We start from the raw sequence: 18323 nt of genomic DNA on the forward strand, positions 1-18323 counted from the left end.
TTAGCTTGAATCGTAGCATGAGAATTTTTGTTTGCCTGCAAAAAGTTTTTGTAAAAACTTGCTGTCCCATATCTTCCAAAAGTTGCCCCATGTGTAAGCAAAACGGCAAGTACAAATAATGGATTACCAGTCTGAGGAGTGAAACATTGGCAAAAGTTCTGTTGCTAGTTATTGGCAGGCAGAAGATCCTGCACATATTAAACATGATTCTGATACATTAATTGCTCATATTATAAGATGTATCAGATGGAATGGCATCACGTCATTTGTCAATATCTGGATCTTCTTTGACAGCCTGCAGAATGCATTCTTTGTGGTCTACCTTGATCTGACATTTTTAGTGGTATGGATACTACCTGAACATAATGATAAACAGCAGCAACAGTTGAATTACCCTGTTGTCTTTTGGCTGGAAACACACTTTGATACAGTCCACATCCATTACCATTTTTGTGACCTTACATGTAAAATCACATTTACCTGCCCACAGAATGAATGAACCTGCCTTTGTTAAATGGAACTCTTATAAGGTAATTCATTGCTATAGGTACTACACACGAGAAACATTCAAGGAAGATTGACTACATATCTATATAAATGTCAAAGTAAACACATCCCCATAGCATTACATCATGATTGAGGATACAATGAATACTTCAGGAGAGTTACTTGTAGCAGTACCATTAGATAACGAATTTTCATGGGAGGTTAAAAACTTTAGTTGATTATTCTACCTTGAATGTGTTGATCTTAAACTGTCATTAAACCCTAAAATTAAGGAAATTTTCATACATGTTTTGTGGCTTGTTTTTCTTGCTATGCTATGAGGAATATGCCCTCAGAGTTGGTAATCATATTTCTGAAAAACCCAGTAGATGGTATTTAATTTGTTGAGTGTATATCCTGCAGCTCACTTTCATCTTAAGCCAATAGCATATCACAGCTTTTTTTAAAACAAGATTATTGCAGTTGCTATAAATTTTTCTGTTTCAGATTTTTAATTTTTATTGTCAGATTAGCATTATGGTATATGATTAAAAATACCCTTCATGAATATTTTATACCTTAATTCCCAAGCTTGTTGATCATTTTGTTGGGTACTTGCATGATTTAATGATGTAAAAGAAGATACAAGAATACAATTTCAAATTGTTAAGTTAAAAAGGAAATATGAATAACCATACTGTTGTTGTTGTTGTTGTTGTTGTTGTTGTGGTCTTCAGTCCTGAGACTGGTTTGATGCAGCTCCCCATGCTACTCTATCCTGTGCAAGCTTCTTCATCTCCCAGTACCTACTGCAACCTACATCCTTCTGAATCTGCTTAGTGTATTCATCTATTGGTCTCCATCTACGATTTTTACCCTCCACGCTGCCCTCCAATGCTAAATTTGTGATCCCTTGATGCTTCAAAACATGTCCTACCAACCGGTCCCATCTTCTTGTCAAGTTGTGCCACAAACTCCTCTTCTCCCCAATCCTATTCAATACCTCCTCATTAGTTACGTGATCTACCCACCTTATCTTCAGCATTCTTCTGTAGCACCACATTTCGAAAGCTTCTATTGTCTTCTTGTCCAAACTAGTTATCGTCCATGTTTCACTTCCATACATGGCTACACTCCATACAAATACTTTCAGAAACGACTTCCTGACACTTACATCTATACTCGATGTTAACAAATTTCTCTTCTTCAGAAACGATTTCCTTGCCATTGCCAGTCTACATTTTATATTCTCTCTACTTCAACCATCATCAGTTATTTTACTCCCTAAATAGCAAAACTCCTTTACTACTTTAAGTGTCTCATTTCCTAATCTAATCCCCTCAGCATCACCCGATTTAATTTGACTACATTCCATTATCCTCGTTTTGCTTTTGTTGATGTTCATCTTATATCCTCCTTTCAAGACACTGTCCATTCCGTTCAACTGCTCTTCCGAGTCCTTTGCTGTCTCTGACAGAATTACAATGTCATCGGCGAACCTCAAAGTTTTTACTTCTTCTCCATGAATTTTATTACCTACTCCAAATTTTTCTTTTGTTTCCTTCACTGCTTGCTCAATATACAGATTGAATAACATCGGGGAGAGGCTACAACCCTGTCTCACTCCTTTCCCAACCACTGCTTCCCTTTAATGTCCCTCGACTCTTATAACTGCCATCTGGTTTCTGTACAAATTGTAAATAGCCTTTCGCTCCCTGTATTTTACCCCTGCCACCTTCAGAATTTGAAAGAGAGTATTCCAGTTAACGTTGTCAAAAGCTTTCTCTAAGTCTACAAATGCTAGAAACGTAGGTTTGCCTTTTCTTAATGTTTCTTCTAAGATAAGTCGTAAGGTTAGTATTGCCTCACGTGTTCCAACATTTCTACGGAATCCAAACTGATCTTCCCCGATGTCCGCTTCTATCAGTTTTTCCATTCGTCTGTAAAGAATTCACGTTAGTATTTTGCTGCCATGACTTATTAAACTGATAGTTCGGTAATTTTCACATCTGTCAACACCTGCTTTCTTTGGGATTGGAATTATTATATTCTTCTTGAAGTCTGAGGGTATTTCGCCTGTCTCATACATCTTGCTCACCAGATGGTAGAGTTTTGTCATGACTGGCTCTCCCAAGGCCATCAGTAGTTCTAATGGAATGTTGTCTACTCCCGGGGCCTTGTTTCGACTCAGGTCTTTCAGTGCTCTGTCAAACTCTTCACGCAGTATCTTATCTCCCATTTCATCTTCATCTACATCCTCTTCCATTTCCATAATATTGTCCTCAAGTACATCGCCCTTGTATAAACCCTCTATATACTGCTTCCACCTTTCTGCCTTCCCTTCTTTGCTTAGAACTGGGTTGCCATCTGAGCTCTTGATATTCATACAAGTGGTTCTCTTCTCTCCAAAGGTCTCTTTAATTTTCCTGTAGGCAGTATCTATCTTACCCCTAGTGAGACAAGCCTCTACATCCTTACATTTGTCCTCTAGCCATCCCTGCTTAGCCATTTTGCACTTCCTGTCGATCTCATTTTTGAGGCGTTTGTATTCCTTTTTGCCTGCTTCATTTACTTCATTTTTATATTTTCTCCTTTCATCAATTAAATTCAATATTTCTTCTGTTACCCAAGGATTTCTATTAGCCCTCGTCTTTTTACCTACTTGATCGTCTGCTCCCTTCACTACTTCATCCCTCAGAGCTACCCATTCTTCTTCTACTGTATTTCTTCCCCCATTCCTGTCAATTCTTCCCTTATGCTCTCCCTGAAACCCTCTACAACCTCTGGTTCTTTCAGTTTATCCAGGTCCCATCTCCTTAAATTCCCACCTTTTTGTAGTTTTTTCAGTTTCAATCTGCAGTTCATAACCAATAGATTGTGGTCAGAGTCCCCATCTGCCCCTGGAAATGTCTTACAATTTAAAACCTGGTTCCTAAATCTCTGTCTTACCATTATATAATCTATCTGATACCTTTTAGTACCTACAGGATTCTTCCAGGTATACAACCTTCTTTGATGATTCTTGAACCAAGTGTTAGCTATGATTAAGTTACGCTCTGTGCAAAATTCTACAAGGCGGCTTCCTCATTCATTTCTTCCCCCCAATCCATATTCACCTACTATGTTTCCTTCTCTCCCTTTTCCTACTGACGAATTCCAGTCACCCATGACTATTAAATTTTCGTCTCCCTTCACTACCTGAATAATTTCTTTTATCTCGTCATACATTTCATCTATTTCTTCATCATCTGCAGAGCTAGTTGGCATATAAACTTGTACTACTGTAGTAGGCATGGGCTTTGTGTCTATCTTGGCCACAATAATGCGTTCACTATGCTGTTTGTAGTAACTAACCCGCACTCCTATTTTTTTATTCATTATTAAACCTACTCCTGCATTACCCCTATTTGATTTGGTATTTATAACTCTGTATTCGCCTGGCCAAAAGTCTTGTTCCTCCTGCCACCGAACTTCACTAATTCCCACCATATCTAACTTTAACCTATCCATTTCCCTTTTTAAATTTTCTAACCTACCTGCCCGATTAAGGGATCTGACATTCCACGCTCCGATCCGTAAAACGCCAGTTTTCTTTCACCTGATAACGACGTCCTTTTGAGTAGTCCCCGCCCGGAGATCTGAATGGGGGACTATTTTACCTCCGGAATATTTTACCCAAGAAGACGCCATCATCATTTAATCATACAGTAAAGCTGCATATCCTCGGGAAAAATTACAGCTGTAGTTTCCCCTTGCTTTCAGCCGTTCACAGTACCAGCACAGCAAGGCCGTTTTGGTTAATGTTACAAGGCCAGATCAGTCAATCATCCAGACTGTTGCCCCTGCAACTACTGAAAAGGCTGCTGCACCTCTTCAGGAACCACATGTTTGTCTGGCCTCTCAACAGATACCCCTCCGTTGTGGTTGCACCTACGGTACGGCCATCTGTATCGCTGAGGCACGCAAGCCTCCCCGCCAACGGCAAGGTCCATGGTTCATGGATACTAACACATGATAAATTGTAATTAATGCATATTAATTATTCACAAGGACATACAACTAGTAGCAGAGGGAGTGCAAAAAAAAAAAAAAAACAAAAACAAAAAAAAAAAAAAAAAAAAAAAAAACACAAACTGAAAACCATACCCTGCCTCACCTAACACATAGTTTCAGTATCAGTTTGAAGAAAGCCAGAATATGTGAACAATATGGTCTAATAGAGGGATTTACCTAGAGCCAATTGTAATGGAATCTCAAAACTATTTTGTCATTCACCACAAAACTAATATGAGCTAAACTCCAGGTCCTGCATAGGCTCTTTACTTTTATTTACCACACTAATCTCCATGCAGTCAATATTTTGTGGACAACTCATCAGAATAAAATAAAGCTTTTTCATATCCTGTAAAGTTTAATTCTTTGAGCATTAAAGTCTCCAAACTTAGTGATTCAGTAAACAAAAAATGAAAATATTTTTAATATTTTGCTTTGATAAATTTCTTTGGATCCTCATACATCATTGCAAAAAGTTCATTAGCAGCTCTGTCTGTGGTGACAGATACCAAGTCACTTGGTACAGTGACTAACATTTGGGAGGGCTGGGGTTTCAAATCCCCAATAGTCATTCTAATTTGAGTTTTAAGTGGTTTCTAAAGTAATTAATATGAATGTCATGGTGGTTCCTTTGAAAAGGACATGGTCAGATTTTTCCCTCATATGTATTTGTGCCCCATCTCCAATGAGCTTACCACTGATGAGACTTTAAACTTAAATTTTCGTTCCATTCTTTTGGTGACAGAACTTTAATGCCTGCAGGAAATATTTGCTGTGCATAACACCTACAGTCATTCACAGAGTTGTGTTAGGGGTTGGGAACTTAGTGATTTCACAAAACAAAAAGCAAGTAGGCAGAAGGGAAAGAAAGAATCTGAATTCAGAGAGACACCTTGGAAATTATTTACTATGAGTAGCAATTGGATTAATATAATGGGAATTTTGTTTTCAGCTGCTGCTATGTGGAACTGGGGAATACAGCATTGCTGACTTTCGTGCAAATCATGTTGTATCTGGTGGATCTCCTGAGTTCCGAAGAGTGCTTGACTGGTTCTGGACAGCAGTCAGCAATTTTACACAAGAAGAGCTAGCAAGGTTACTCCAATTTGCCACAGGCTGTTCACAGTTACCACCTGGGGGCTTTGCTGAACTCAGTCCTCGATTCCAGATAACGGCTGCACCCACTTTTGGAAGCTTGCCAACAGCTCACACATGGTTTGTTTTAATTCTTCCTTCCTAGTTGTTAGTATGTTTGTGTGATAGAATTTTTAATTTAAATATACAAGGCACATTTGTACTGGCCAGTACTTACCTTTATGGCAGAGGCTACCAAACTTCTTTCACAACAGGCCAGATAACTGATAAAACGACAAGTGTGGGCTGCACCATCATTCTGTACTATACCTAGATACAATATTTTAAAACTGAAAATGCTAAGTTGAAGGAACATAGCAGCCAGGAGCTGGATATTATTCTAAAAATAACATTTAAAATCTCCATTTGTTCTAAAATTAATATTTAAATTTAAATTGTGTCACGAGGCCTCATGTTCCATACATTTTATGAAGCACATTTAAGTACCACCTGTATGCTGGATGAGCTGACATCATGGGCCAGACGTGGCCTGCAGGCCATAGTTTGGTGACCCCTGCTTTAGGAGACACCACTCTTAACACAGTTAAACTTAAAAATACAATACATATAGCTTTTAGAACCATAAGTCCCTTCTTCAGGAGTGAAAAGGGCAAACTGGCTGAGTGGTTTGGATAGGGAGGGGGATAAGTCACTTGATATCCAGGTTCAGAGATGGACTCATCATTCTTGGGGACAAAAGGAGTCAAAGATGATGGAAAAAAACATCAGAGTAGGAAGTAAAAATATTACATATGTAAGTATTGTCCCATGTTCAGTTCAAAGATGATGAAGTTAGTGATAGTGAGACATAATAATCGATATACATGAAAAGCAAATGGGAAGTGGAAAGAGTAAAATAAATAAGATGTATGATCTTAACATAGGATGATAAGTAAATAACAAAAACATAGATGAAGAAAACATACAATAAAGAAGAGAAATAATGCATCTGATGAATACCAATAGAGGAAGGAGGAGGAAAATGGTGGGATAACATGGTTAGAGTCAGGGAGGGTGCCAGTACTAAAGGATATGCTGACGCTGAAGTTCCCATCTGTGGGCTTCTGGGAAACTGGTGAAAGCAGTAAGTTTCAGTTAGGCTACATGGTATGGTGTTTTCAGTCAAGCTGTACAGCATGCTCAACAATTGAGCACTGGACTGTCTGGCAGATTTGTTATTGGACAAAGTCTGTGGGGTAATTGTAGGGGAGAAAAAAGCTGGGACAGGGCATTGCCATAAGAGTTTACAGGTTCACCGTTAAAGCGGATTTCTTTCCTTTTTATAGCATGTTTTTGACATGTAAGGGGTGTCTGCTGCTAAAGTGGTTAGCTTGTGTTCGTTGAGAGCTCGTGTTTGTTGGTTGGATTGATTTACACTGAAGTTTGGATGTGAGCCATAATGTGATGGAGCTCAATGTGCAGGAAAGTAGCTTAGGATTTGAAGCAAATTAGATAAATTTCAGCCCCAAAATGCAATTGCCTGTTCCACTGCACTAATGATGTCAGTGATTGGTGACTGGTGCAAAACTGAGTCCCTTCTTAAGAACTGAAACCATGTCCTTGTTCAGTTGCTTGGCCATGAGAGTGATGATGGTCTGGAAAGGAGCATCATCGGAAGGTATTCTTTCTGATGTACAGTTGAAGTTTGATGTCTAGTGGCCTTTTTTCCATTCCCACCTCCAGGAACTGAACTGGTTGGCCAGGTGTAGAAGTAATTTCAATAGTTCTTTGTTAATCAAGGATTGGGGGGGGGGGGGGGGGGGTGTACTGGCCTGGGCATGGACCTCGTACAGAACACCATAGGAGGAGTGGGGTGGAGATATAAGCCCGACACCAGCTCCTGTGCATTCAGTTCATCAATGCATCTGATGATGACAACACGGTTATTTGCTGAAATATTGTACTCCTTGGACACTGACATCTGGCCTTTCACCTGTGAACTACTTTGTCAAACAAAAAGTTATCTTGCTGGCATTTTCTTTAACCTGTAAAAGGGCTTTAATTGTTTTGACCATAATTTGTACTTAAAGAAACAAAAACCTTAGAAAAGACAATAGAAGAAAAAAATCTTGAGCCATTAATGGTATTTTCCTTGCCGGATGGAGTTTTATTTAAATTGCTGAAGGCAACTTGTCTCATTGACAAATTTCATTGCAAGAGTACTCTGAAAATTAATCTAACATACAGGAAACATGAAATATATCATCACACATGGTTTGGAGCTGGGTAGACAACTGTTATTAACCTATGTAAGTGGACACCTAAACTGTAAACTTGCTGATGGCACAAGCTTATTGCTCTGTTTGCTAAAATTGATAATGATAGACTTGCCACAGATGGTAGGTGGAATCACATACAATTGATTCATAATGATCTGTTTTAAGTTTCCATCAAAAACTTATATCATGCCACTTTAAAGATATGAAAGTGTCCCATGAGTCCTAGAAGTATAACTTTATTAATGATTCACATAATTAGTACATTAATATGCTACTTAATGAGCTCAGTTCAGCATGTTTTACATTTCAAAGTCTCTCTCATTCTATGGAAATATGTAGGGAAATTTTAGCCTGTTTGGCATCCTTTATGCCCTTTTGTTCTACAGAACTGTCTTCTGCATTAACACAGCTTAATAATATAACATATTTAATATATTATAGTGAGCAATAAAAATATTGAGTAATATAGACAACTCTCCATTTGACAGAGGTATCTTCAGTGAGCTTTGAGTTCATAGAGATTCCCTGTAAATTTACTCTTTGGCTATATTTGTGGGTAGTAATACAAGTTAACTTCACTGTAACTGTGATTTATACAATTATAGTATAAGACAAAAAAATTGTTTCCTTGTCTATGTTCTTTATTTGGTCCAAATGACTGTAACAAGATATAAGATAAGGAATTGTGATCCTTGCAAATTTAGAGGTAAATTACAACCTTCCTTTACCCCATTTTCTGTACAATAAATATTGCATGTAGTTCATTACTTCTGAAATCTGCTGTATATTTAATTTTTCTGTTGTATTTCTCTTTCCAGTTTCAACCAGCTGTGCCTCCCCGATTACGAAAGCTATGAGCAATTTGAAAAGGCTCTGTTACTAGCCATCAGTGAGGGTACAGAGGGTTTTGGAATGATATGATGTCATCAGAATGTCAAATGACATTTACAATAAGTATATAGTTTGATGCACTGAAAAACAGCATTTGACACATCGATCACCACCACTTCACATTACAAAATGGCTCCAGCGAAACACTAGGGTGTGTATTATGTGTGTTGAATAAATGTAATAGGCTCCACAGGGATAGTAAAGCTGCTCTGTGTCTTTAATCTCTATGAAGCCTTTCACATCATTTGCCTGGCCTGCTATCTTGTAGCACAAGTGAGCTATTGGTATGCTCGGGAAATGTTGGCTTTAGTATGAGAAATAACAGGATATATAATGTGCGCTGTACAGTAAATTAAGCAGAGCATTGGCAGGGTTATATGAAGGCCTAAATATTTATCTTGAGGCCTGTCATACTCCAATTTTGGATGATATGTTTTGCTCAACTAGTGTGTAAAAAAAAAAAAAGAACAAATACAACCTCTTACAACCTCTTACAGGATACATCTACTCCTGCACACTTTCATGGCTCACAACATGCCTTTTCATGGCTCACAACATGCCTTGGTTTGTGCAGTCAGTCATATTGCTTTGTCAGGTAATTTCTGTAGATCTTTAATACTTGTGCATTTGCAGTAGCATTACTTACATTTGTGTTTATTTAATTTGTCTGATAAGTTCCTATGTCATTTGCTACTTTTTTTGATATTGTAATTTTCATAATCTCATGTTTTTTAGTACTGTGATTGAAACTTTTAATTTAAATCTGCAACCTTGTTGTGATAAAGAACAAGAGGTGGAAGTTGTATGAAGAAATCCATCTCTATTTTACTGACCTCAGATACAGTGATAATTCAATTTTGTAAGTACAAGAGTGACATTTAGCTAGTTTTGTGTAATATTCTCAGATACTGACCATGTCTATGAAACTTTGTACAAATGAATTAATTTTAGACTATTTGTAGGAGATGACAAGCTATTTATATGAGATTATATTTAGAGTAATGAAAGATCAGGTGTGGTATATTTGTAAAACTATCTGTACATCAGCTTTAAGTAATTGCTTTTTTACAATTTCTTTTCTGCTGGTCAGAGATTGAAAATCTGTGAAGTAATTACTTCAACTGTTGATGTAATAGTTACTGTTTCATTAGGGTTGTGTAGAGTCCAAACCTTCAGAGAGAGTTTCATAAAACTTACGCCATACTCAGTCATTAAACACACTCTAAAGTCTTTACTACTCTAGTAGTACGAGATACACTTTAAACATTCCAGATGATACAATTTCTGCTTTTCCAAAAGGCTTTATAGAAATAGATAGAAATGCCATTCCTTAGGTTTGTAATGGGACCATACTATGTTAAATACAAATCTTAATTCTCAAAACAGAACAAAAATCTTTTCACAGTTTCAGCATTATACCTTTTGTCCTTTGTTGAGTGTCATTACTTACAAAAGAAAAACTGATGTCCTAAAATAGTGACAAATTTGGCTAAAATAAATTGTGGATAGGAGCCATAATTTTGTGGGAGTTCTAAACTGAGACTTAATTTGTACTTCCACTTGAATGAATTTGTTCCTGTTTTCGAGATACTTATTACCTCACAAAGCATAGTGAGACCCTAATTTTAATTTCATTCTATATAGGTTAGGTTATGTCCACGCTGCATAAAGATAGATAAAACGCTTACCAAGGGAACTCCAATAAGCGATGAAAGCTAATTAATGACTGAGAGAACAAACAACCACTCGCCCTTAAGAGGAAGTGCTGATTTGCAGACAGGCCTAAAAACATTATAATTTAAAACTTTCTGAGGCCTTCAAACTCTGGTTTTTGTCCAAAGTTGGGAATTTCAACATTTGAGGCTATGGTACTATGTATATGTCACAGTGTAAATTTTGTATTGAAAAAGAATGCCATCGTTAAACATAAACAGTTATCTTTTCTCTGCCATTGTGGAAGGCAACCATTTTTCTTCCCGCATTGAAGAGGAAGAAGGTAGGAAGTGTAATATATAGATGGAGTTTCACTGGATCCCATGTTTGCATAGTCGGTACAAAAGCCAAAAATTTTATCTATCTTTCTGTGAATTGACTTTCCTCTTTTTCACACGTCTATGTTTTTAAAGATAGAACTTGCAAATTTGATATGTGGGACCTTTGTTTTACCACTTCAAGCTTCCATTGACACTGTCTGGCCACTGCATTGAAATATCCCAAGAGCATCACTCTCATTACTCAGGACACGTTTTTGGATGGGATGTGTTTTATTGCTTTAAAATAAAATAAAAAAAGCTTTTAAGCTATTAGTAACAATCCTTTATTTCAAATAACATTAGTAAAAAATAGATTCTGAAATATTTTTATAGCTACAACTTTTCATTGTCCCCATATGTGGGTATTTGTAGTTGAACCAGTTTCTGAGTTCATTTGCTACGTTTACATCTAACTTGCTGATTGTAAAATTGTGAGTGTGTTATATCTGTTCTTTCATGACTTTGTGCATATCATTTTATAATATACAACTGAAAATTTTTGTGCCATATTTATATATTGCACTTTCGTGTGCTCCGAGCCATTTATGCTAACTGAAAATTACAGTGTTACTGTCAGCAGCAATAATGTATTAGTTTGCTGGTAACGAAGAGAGATGTGTTGCTTTTGGAATGTTGTGTTAGATTTTTTTACTTTAGTAAAAAATTAATATCATTAGCTTTATTAATATTTTCATATTTCATTACTTAGAAGCTGTGGCACTGTTTTTGTATGCTAAGTAGGAAATGTCTTTATTTTCCATTTCTGCAACTATTCAACTTTACTTAGCTCTTTGAAGCAGTAGTATGAAGGTGGACTGTCTTGAGACCTGTCAGATAGTATCTGAAACCTTTATTTCAGATTCCCATTTATACCTCATAATTAACAGGTCATGGGTTACCATTAGGCTGAAACATACAAATATGGTTTGGAATATGCAGTACCATCCAACAGATCATTTGGTGCTAATATCAGTGGGAATTAATCCTCTGGTGCTGAAATATGTGAGAGAACTGGATCGCCATCACAGAAATGCAATCATGTAACTGTCACGCTAAAATACTGCGTGCCTTGTAACGATTAGGACATTCTATCAAGGATGCGTTAATGTACGTCTCTCTAAAAATTACATCATATCTGTAATTGATATTTTCTATTTCCACTTGAGGATTAATGTAAGTGTGCTACAGCAACATCATAATTGAGAGGATACACAGAAATTAAGTAACTGTGTTTGAGATATTGTTATTTATGTTGGGAATAGTATTACATACATAGGTAAAATATCTGGCATTTAAGAATTCACATACACTGTAAGAAAACTGGTTACATATTAGGAACAATGTAATATGTGATGATTTCCCAATATTTTCTGGTTTATTAAAATAACAGTAAATTTTATTTCCAAATAAATGGATTTACCTCATCACTAAATGTTACTCAAAGTGATTTCATGATACGTAGCAAAATAGTTTTGCAGGGAGACATAATTATTTATCCATTTGTAATTTCTTGTTTTTTGATGTTCCATGCATTCACACTAAGTTGTCATGAACGCCCAGAAGAAATATCAACTTTAAATTTGTGCTAGTTTAGTGATTTTTAATGTTTTTGTTAATTGTGAACATTCAGTCACGTCATTTGAATATTATAGCCAGTGGTTCCCAATGTGTTCTCTGTGAGATGTGTGACATTTAAGCTTTGTCTAAGTTGATTATGAAGAATTAAGATTCAATCCATGCATCACAAGAGCCAATTAGTGGAAAAACTAAAACATTGCAATATGTATCCCTCAAAACACTGAGGAAATTGCAACCTTTAAGGGTATCTTCCTTTTCGATTTTGTAGTCTTGACTATTAAGGCTATAATAAAATACAGTTCTAGAATGTAGCCCAGATGCAGCCTACTTTACTAGTTAAGTTGCAGTTTACTGCAATAAAATTTCCCATAAACATTATGTTTGTGTCGAGGACTCAGCATGTGCTTTTTATACGTCCATCGATAAACCAATCACTAATGGATCACTGCTATTAAATATCTTGTGAGATCTGCCCTAGCAAATCATTAACCTTCTGTGAAATGTTGCAGGTCTGCTTCTGGAATGCAGATTATTACTGATAAAAAAACTTTCAGAAACACTAGCAATAATTTGATTTTCACATTATAATACAACGTAATATATCTGCAAGTTGTGTAAAATCAATGTACTACTTGTGTATAGATTTGTTTTTAGTTTAAGGTGTTCCTATTTTTATTTCTGGAAGTTCATGATTGATAATAAACTACATTTGTGTGCTTCTGTTATGTACATAATTACCTTGGATGAAAATGTCAGGGACTGATATGAAAATGATGTGACAAACTATTCATCAGTATTTTTGTAATATTGGATGCACTAGTGCATCAGGCACAATTTTTGCCTTCACATTGTAGCACATAAATGCTGTTTGTTATCCTCTGAGCATGAGCACAATATTAAGATTCAGAAATAATTGTTCTTTAGTAAAGAAACATCAGCATCATATTTTAAAACATAAGTGATTTTGTTGCAATAGCTGTTTTATCTTTTTGATTTTTCTGGTTTCTGTAGGTAGGGTCTTTTATGTGTTGTTGTTAATGTCTGTAACATATACCATAATTTGTAAAAGATACATATGTACAAGAACATGGTCTCTTGACAGTTACCATTAGTTTTTGTTCATACATTTATTTATTTGCACAGAAATGTTAGGAGAAATGTAAGAAACTGAGCATAATTGATTCATAGAATCAGGTAACAGCTAAAACTTCTGATCAAACTAATGCAGAAAATTAATAAATCTTTTAATATACTTGGGTACATTTCATCTTCATTTTTGTCACAGGCAAAATGAGACTTCAGATTCCATATTTTGATTAATAAAACTGTTGCATGAGCAGGGTAGGTTAGTGTTAACTCCAATTACCAGGTTCCACATAGTGGAAGTCCTGGCAGTAACTAATTGCAAAAGGCATCTCGTGATGCTTTGTTTGAGGGATAACCATAGATGACAATATTTGTTATTGTAGCAATAAAAGAGATGTTTAGTGATGACAGTATTGTTTGATAAATATTGTTTTAAAATGAAGTTAATAAGACACTGTGATATTTTAATAATTTACGGGGCTTTAACATACATTAGTAAGTGCACAACATGAGAAACAGTGCACCAGAATATCCAGTGAATGCAGACATAAGCAATACTTGTCCTTTTTTTATGTTCGTGATGTGTTAACGGATAAGGTAACGTATTGTACTGTCCTAGCTATTAAGTCAATTACAACGTTAGAGTGTGGGAATTATTCACAACTTGTTTGTGGTTTTATTTTGCAATAATACTTCCTTCTGAACTGAGATGTGCATGTGCAATGTGATTATTGTTCAACACACATTCAATACCGTATGCTGACATATGACTTTAAAAAAATGCACTGCAGTGTTTTGGCAGTTTGTGGTCATCTGTCACCTGCTAGTGCTTTACTAATAAATTTCTAGACTGTTCTAAAATTTTGGTATTGTAAACAGGCTTTTTGTAAATAATACAGCTATAGAAATAGTCCAGTGAAAAAAAAATTATTTTTACAAATGTTACTATTGTTCCCATTTTGGATTTTTGTAGTAATAAAAACGTTTCTTTTAGCCTAGTAAAATTTATTTGTAACTTATTACCCCAAACCTGTGTATATATCTTTATCCTTACTCGCTGTCTTTCCATCATCCAACATTTCACACATACTCTTCTAATATCAAACAGAGATCCATATGATAAGGAGAAGAAGGAGAAGAAAAGAACAACAACAACAACAACAACAACAACAACAACAACAACAACAACAGCAAGAACAACCACAACCTGCCCTTACATTCTCCAGAGCTACACTGTATAAGAGGCATTTTGGAAGTTTGAGAAACATAAAAATTAACTTCAGATCTGCTCTTCATAAATTACTTGACTTCACTTACCACTCTTGTCTCTGAAGGCTTTTAGTCAAGGCATTCCTAATTTAATGAATGATAACAATCCATTGCATTACTTATTGTTAGTTGGATTAAAATATCTCCTTACTTTGTAATCATCGCTAGTGCTCAGTTTTGGCTGAGTAGCCTTCTTCAGATGAGTCTGAATTAAATACCAAGGGGCTGCACAGATAAAATACAAAACAGCCATTGGTTGGTTGATCAAAGGAATTAAAAGAAGGAGAACTTACATAATGTAACCTACCCTACAAACATTTTTGGTCACAGACTAAATTCTACTTTTGTTTAATTTTGTATGCTAGGCCAAGCCACTACATCACTATATTTAGCCAATGTGGTGTCCAGATTAATGTCTAGACTGTAACCCAAATATGTCTGTCACCTTTATGCTGTATTTAAGTCTTTTTTTTCTTTTATTTTTTTTTTTTCTTTTAGCGAAGTGACCACTGCAACTTCATAAGCTTTCCCAGTGGAAGAACTTGTAGTACATTTTTTTTGGGGTTATGGCTGAATCTTCAAGTCAAATTAATATGATATTTTGATGGACTGCCTGGCCCAGACTTTTTGTGAGACACTGCCACTCCTGAGTTTCTGAGAACTGGTATTACTCTGGAGCTGGTATCCCTATGTAGGCCAGCAGAGAGTACAACGGAGGGTGCAGTGTATGCATCCAGTACCATGAGTATTCCCTAACAGCTGGGAATATAGGCAGTACTGCCAGTAGTGAAGGCAAACAAAAACAAGGTATCCCTCCTGTAACTAATTGCAAAATCTTCTGCCAAATGAGAGCACCAAGTTTCCATGACTTGCTCGGAGGGTAACCCTTGTCCCTATTAATAAGATTATCAGCTGGTCTAATTTCAATGGATTCTTTCAGGACACAGTTCCATAACTGAGACATAGACAGCACTATTTTACTTCGATCAAGAACAGATAAGCCACTCCAGGATGCAGCCATATCCTGCCAGCACAAAATCAACACAGATGAGAAGGATGGTCACGGTCTACACAACTGTTGGAAAGGAGAGAGAGCTGGGGCTGAGAAAAGTGTAGTGACACTAGAGTTGGCAGTTATTGCCTAAACAACTGCTTTTTAATGACACTGGTTCTTTTCATTGCCACTTTAACCTGACAGAACTGCTCAAAATAATGGTTTCTGAAATAACAGATGTTTTGTTTTTTATTGCTACTGCTTCCAGTAATAAAAGTAGACTTTGAACAAAGACTGAAAAATTCTAATGAAGGTGAAGGAGTAGGCGATCACAATTGATATGGGTTAAGGCTGCAGCACAAATCGATGTCATTGTCTCCAGCAAAAGCTGTGAAGGTTAACGAGATGGGCGCGGTGACAGCGAGAGTTGAAAGTCACAGTTGATGACTTCTCGGCATTCTCACTTTTGGATGGTATCAATTTTTCATCTTGAAGGAACCACAAAATAAGGTTTCAGTCAACAACCTGAGTTTATGGCATGTCAATAATATTGTTGGTATATCAATCAAGTTTACCTTCTCTTGCAACAAACTTGGTGTATGTTTTCTCCTTATATGATGTCACAAATCATGTGTTGTGCCTCCTCCCGTTTTTAATCTTTTATAGAAAATGGAGCATTGTACTTCATTGCTACTGCACTGTGTAAAATACTTTCAAACTAGGGGTGGTAACATGCTGCAATACATCTGATGTCCAAGGCTGACAGTGAGAAACTACCTACCATATAGACCAAGTGGGTGCAAGTATTGAACATAACTCTGCACGTATTTGCATAATGTCAAATAGGCCATACCACATGACAACAGGTACATTATAGTCTCCATAATTCTGTACCAATTCTTATGTCATGCATTTTACTAGTTTCAAACTGTAGGCATTGTTATTAAAATAGTGCTGATCACTTTAGTCTTGATTGGTGAATGAAAAACAGTCTTGATGTATCTCATTTTTGTTTGAACTTCATCACCAGTTACACTGCCAGTATCTTCTGCAGTGAGGATAGCTTTCACAGCACTGGTTGAATGTGCTGAGTACTATCTGGTGGCCTGCACAGAGGTTCCCACTCCAGGGTAGCATCAGTTTGACAAGAAAAAGATTTTTACAAGTCAGAAAAAGGCTGTCCAAATTGTGTGTGGAATGCCTCCAAGATTCTCATGTCAATCTTTTTAAACAAATAGGTATCCTAACCACTACTTCACAATATATCTTTTCAATCGTGACATTCATGCTTCACAATCCTTCTCAATATGAAACAAATGAAATGTACCATCATCATTACACAAGGAGGAAATGTGACATACACTGTGACCTGAAAAATCTGTCCCTGGTGCAAAAAGGTGTGAAATACACAAGCACAAAAATCTTCAATGCACTTCCAAGTAATATAAAATGTCTACGAAATAAAAAAGTATTGTTTAAAAATAAGCTAAAGGAGTTCTTGCTTGAAAAAAAGTTTCTATTCTCTAGAAGAATTCTGCAGCAGAGATAGCTAATTTTATTTCCCAAATACAATTGTATATTCCTGCCTCAATATATCTTGCTGTGTTAATCAGATTGATTGGTGATCTGTAAAAAATTGTTTGGACAAAATCAGAATGGTGTATCTGGAACTCTGCTTGTGAGTGTAATTTTATCCAACCGACTGTGTTTCCAACTTGTATTACAAATCTTTGTTTATTGTTCTTATGGAAACTAACGTAATAATGAACTAAATGTTTTTGACTCATTCCACATCCATACGTTAACATGCAGAACTGGATCTAAGGAATACATACTGCAATAAATAAAAGACTCAACAACTGAGCTGTACCTCCGTCACCTGATGATGAAGGCTAGGGGGATTGTCAGAATATCGTGTCAACTCAACTTGAAGATTTGGCTGCAAGCCGGAGAAGAGTATTAAAACCAATGTTTGTTTTGTACTTTAACTGTGTTGCACTTGGTATATATTTCAGACTCATTTGAAGGTGTCGACACACCCAGAACCGTGCAATAGTGATAATTACAAAATAAAAGTATATTTTAATACAACCAATGACAGCCTGTATGGCAGATTGTTTCGTTCAAAAAAGAATTTTTTTTAACCCTGGTCTCCTTTCAATTAAAATATTCCTGATTTAAGTTCCGTATAGTTTTCCTGTATCAAATGTGGGCAAATATCACTTTACTTCCCTACACTCATTGAACCGAGCAAGTTCTCTGTGCCAAGAATCTTGTTTTTTATGGGGTGTTAGGCTCTCAGCTCTCATCATTTCATCTTTGTGCACAAACGTATTTCCTCAATCACTACTGCCGGTCTACTTCAGGTTTCTGTTATCTCTCGTCCTTTCCAAGACTCATGATCTGAAAGATAAGGGGAAACAATTGCTCTATCAAATGCTTTCCATCATTTCTCATTTGAGTTGAAAGTTCAAAATGCTTTCACCACCTTTACATTACATCAAATATACTTTTTCTGTACACGTACCTGAATACCATATGGTCATCAAAGGCAAAAAGATATCAAAAGAGCTAAAAGAG

The 18323-nt window shown here is 36.3% G+C and overlaps 1 protein-coding gene across 1 annotated transcript in view; it reads left to right on the forward strand.

The window, feature by feature from the left end:
- LOC126194955 (apoptosis-resistant E3 ubiquitin protein ligase 1) overlaps nt 1-14484 on the forward strand; it is a 476952-nt gene extending 462468 nt beyond the window's left edge. The window contains exons 16-18 of the mRNA XM_049933344.1: nt 5492-5754; nt 8711-8934; nt 12904-14484. Of these exons, the coding sequence (XP_049789301.1) occupies nt 5492-5754; nt 8711-8813 (366 nt within the window). The 3' untranslated portion in view covers nt 8814-8934; nt 12904-14484. The remainder of the gene's footprint in view (nt 1-5491; nt 5755-8710; nt 8935-12903) is intronic.
- The last annotated feature ends 3839 nt before the right edge of the window (nt 14485-18323 follow it).

Source organism: Schistocerca nitens, chromosome 7 (assembly GCF_023898315.1).
Source record: "Schistocerca nitens isolate TAMUIC-IGC-003100 chromosome 7, iqSchNite1.1, whole genome shotgun sequence".
NCBI lineage: Eukaryota > Metazoa > Arthropoda > Insecta > Orthoptera > Acrididae > Schistocerca > Schistocerca nitens.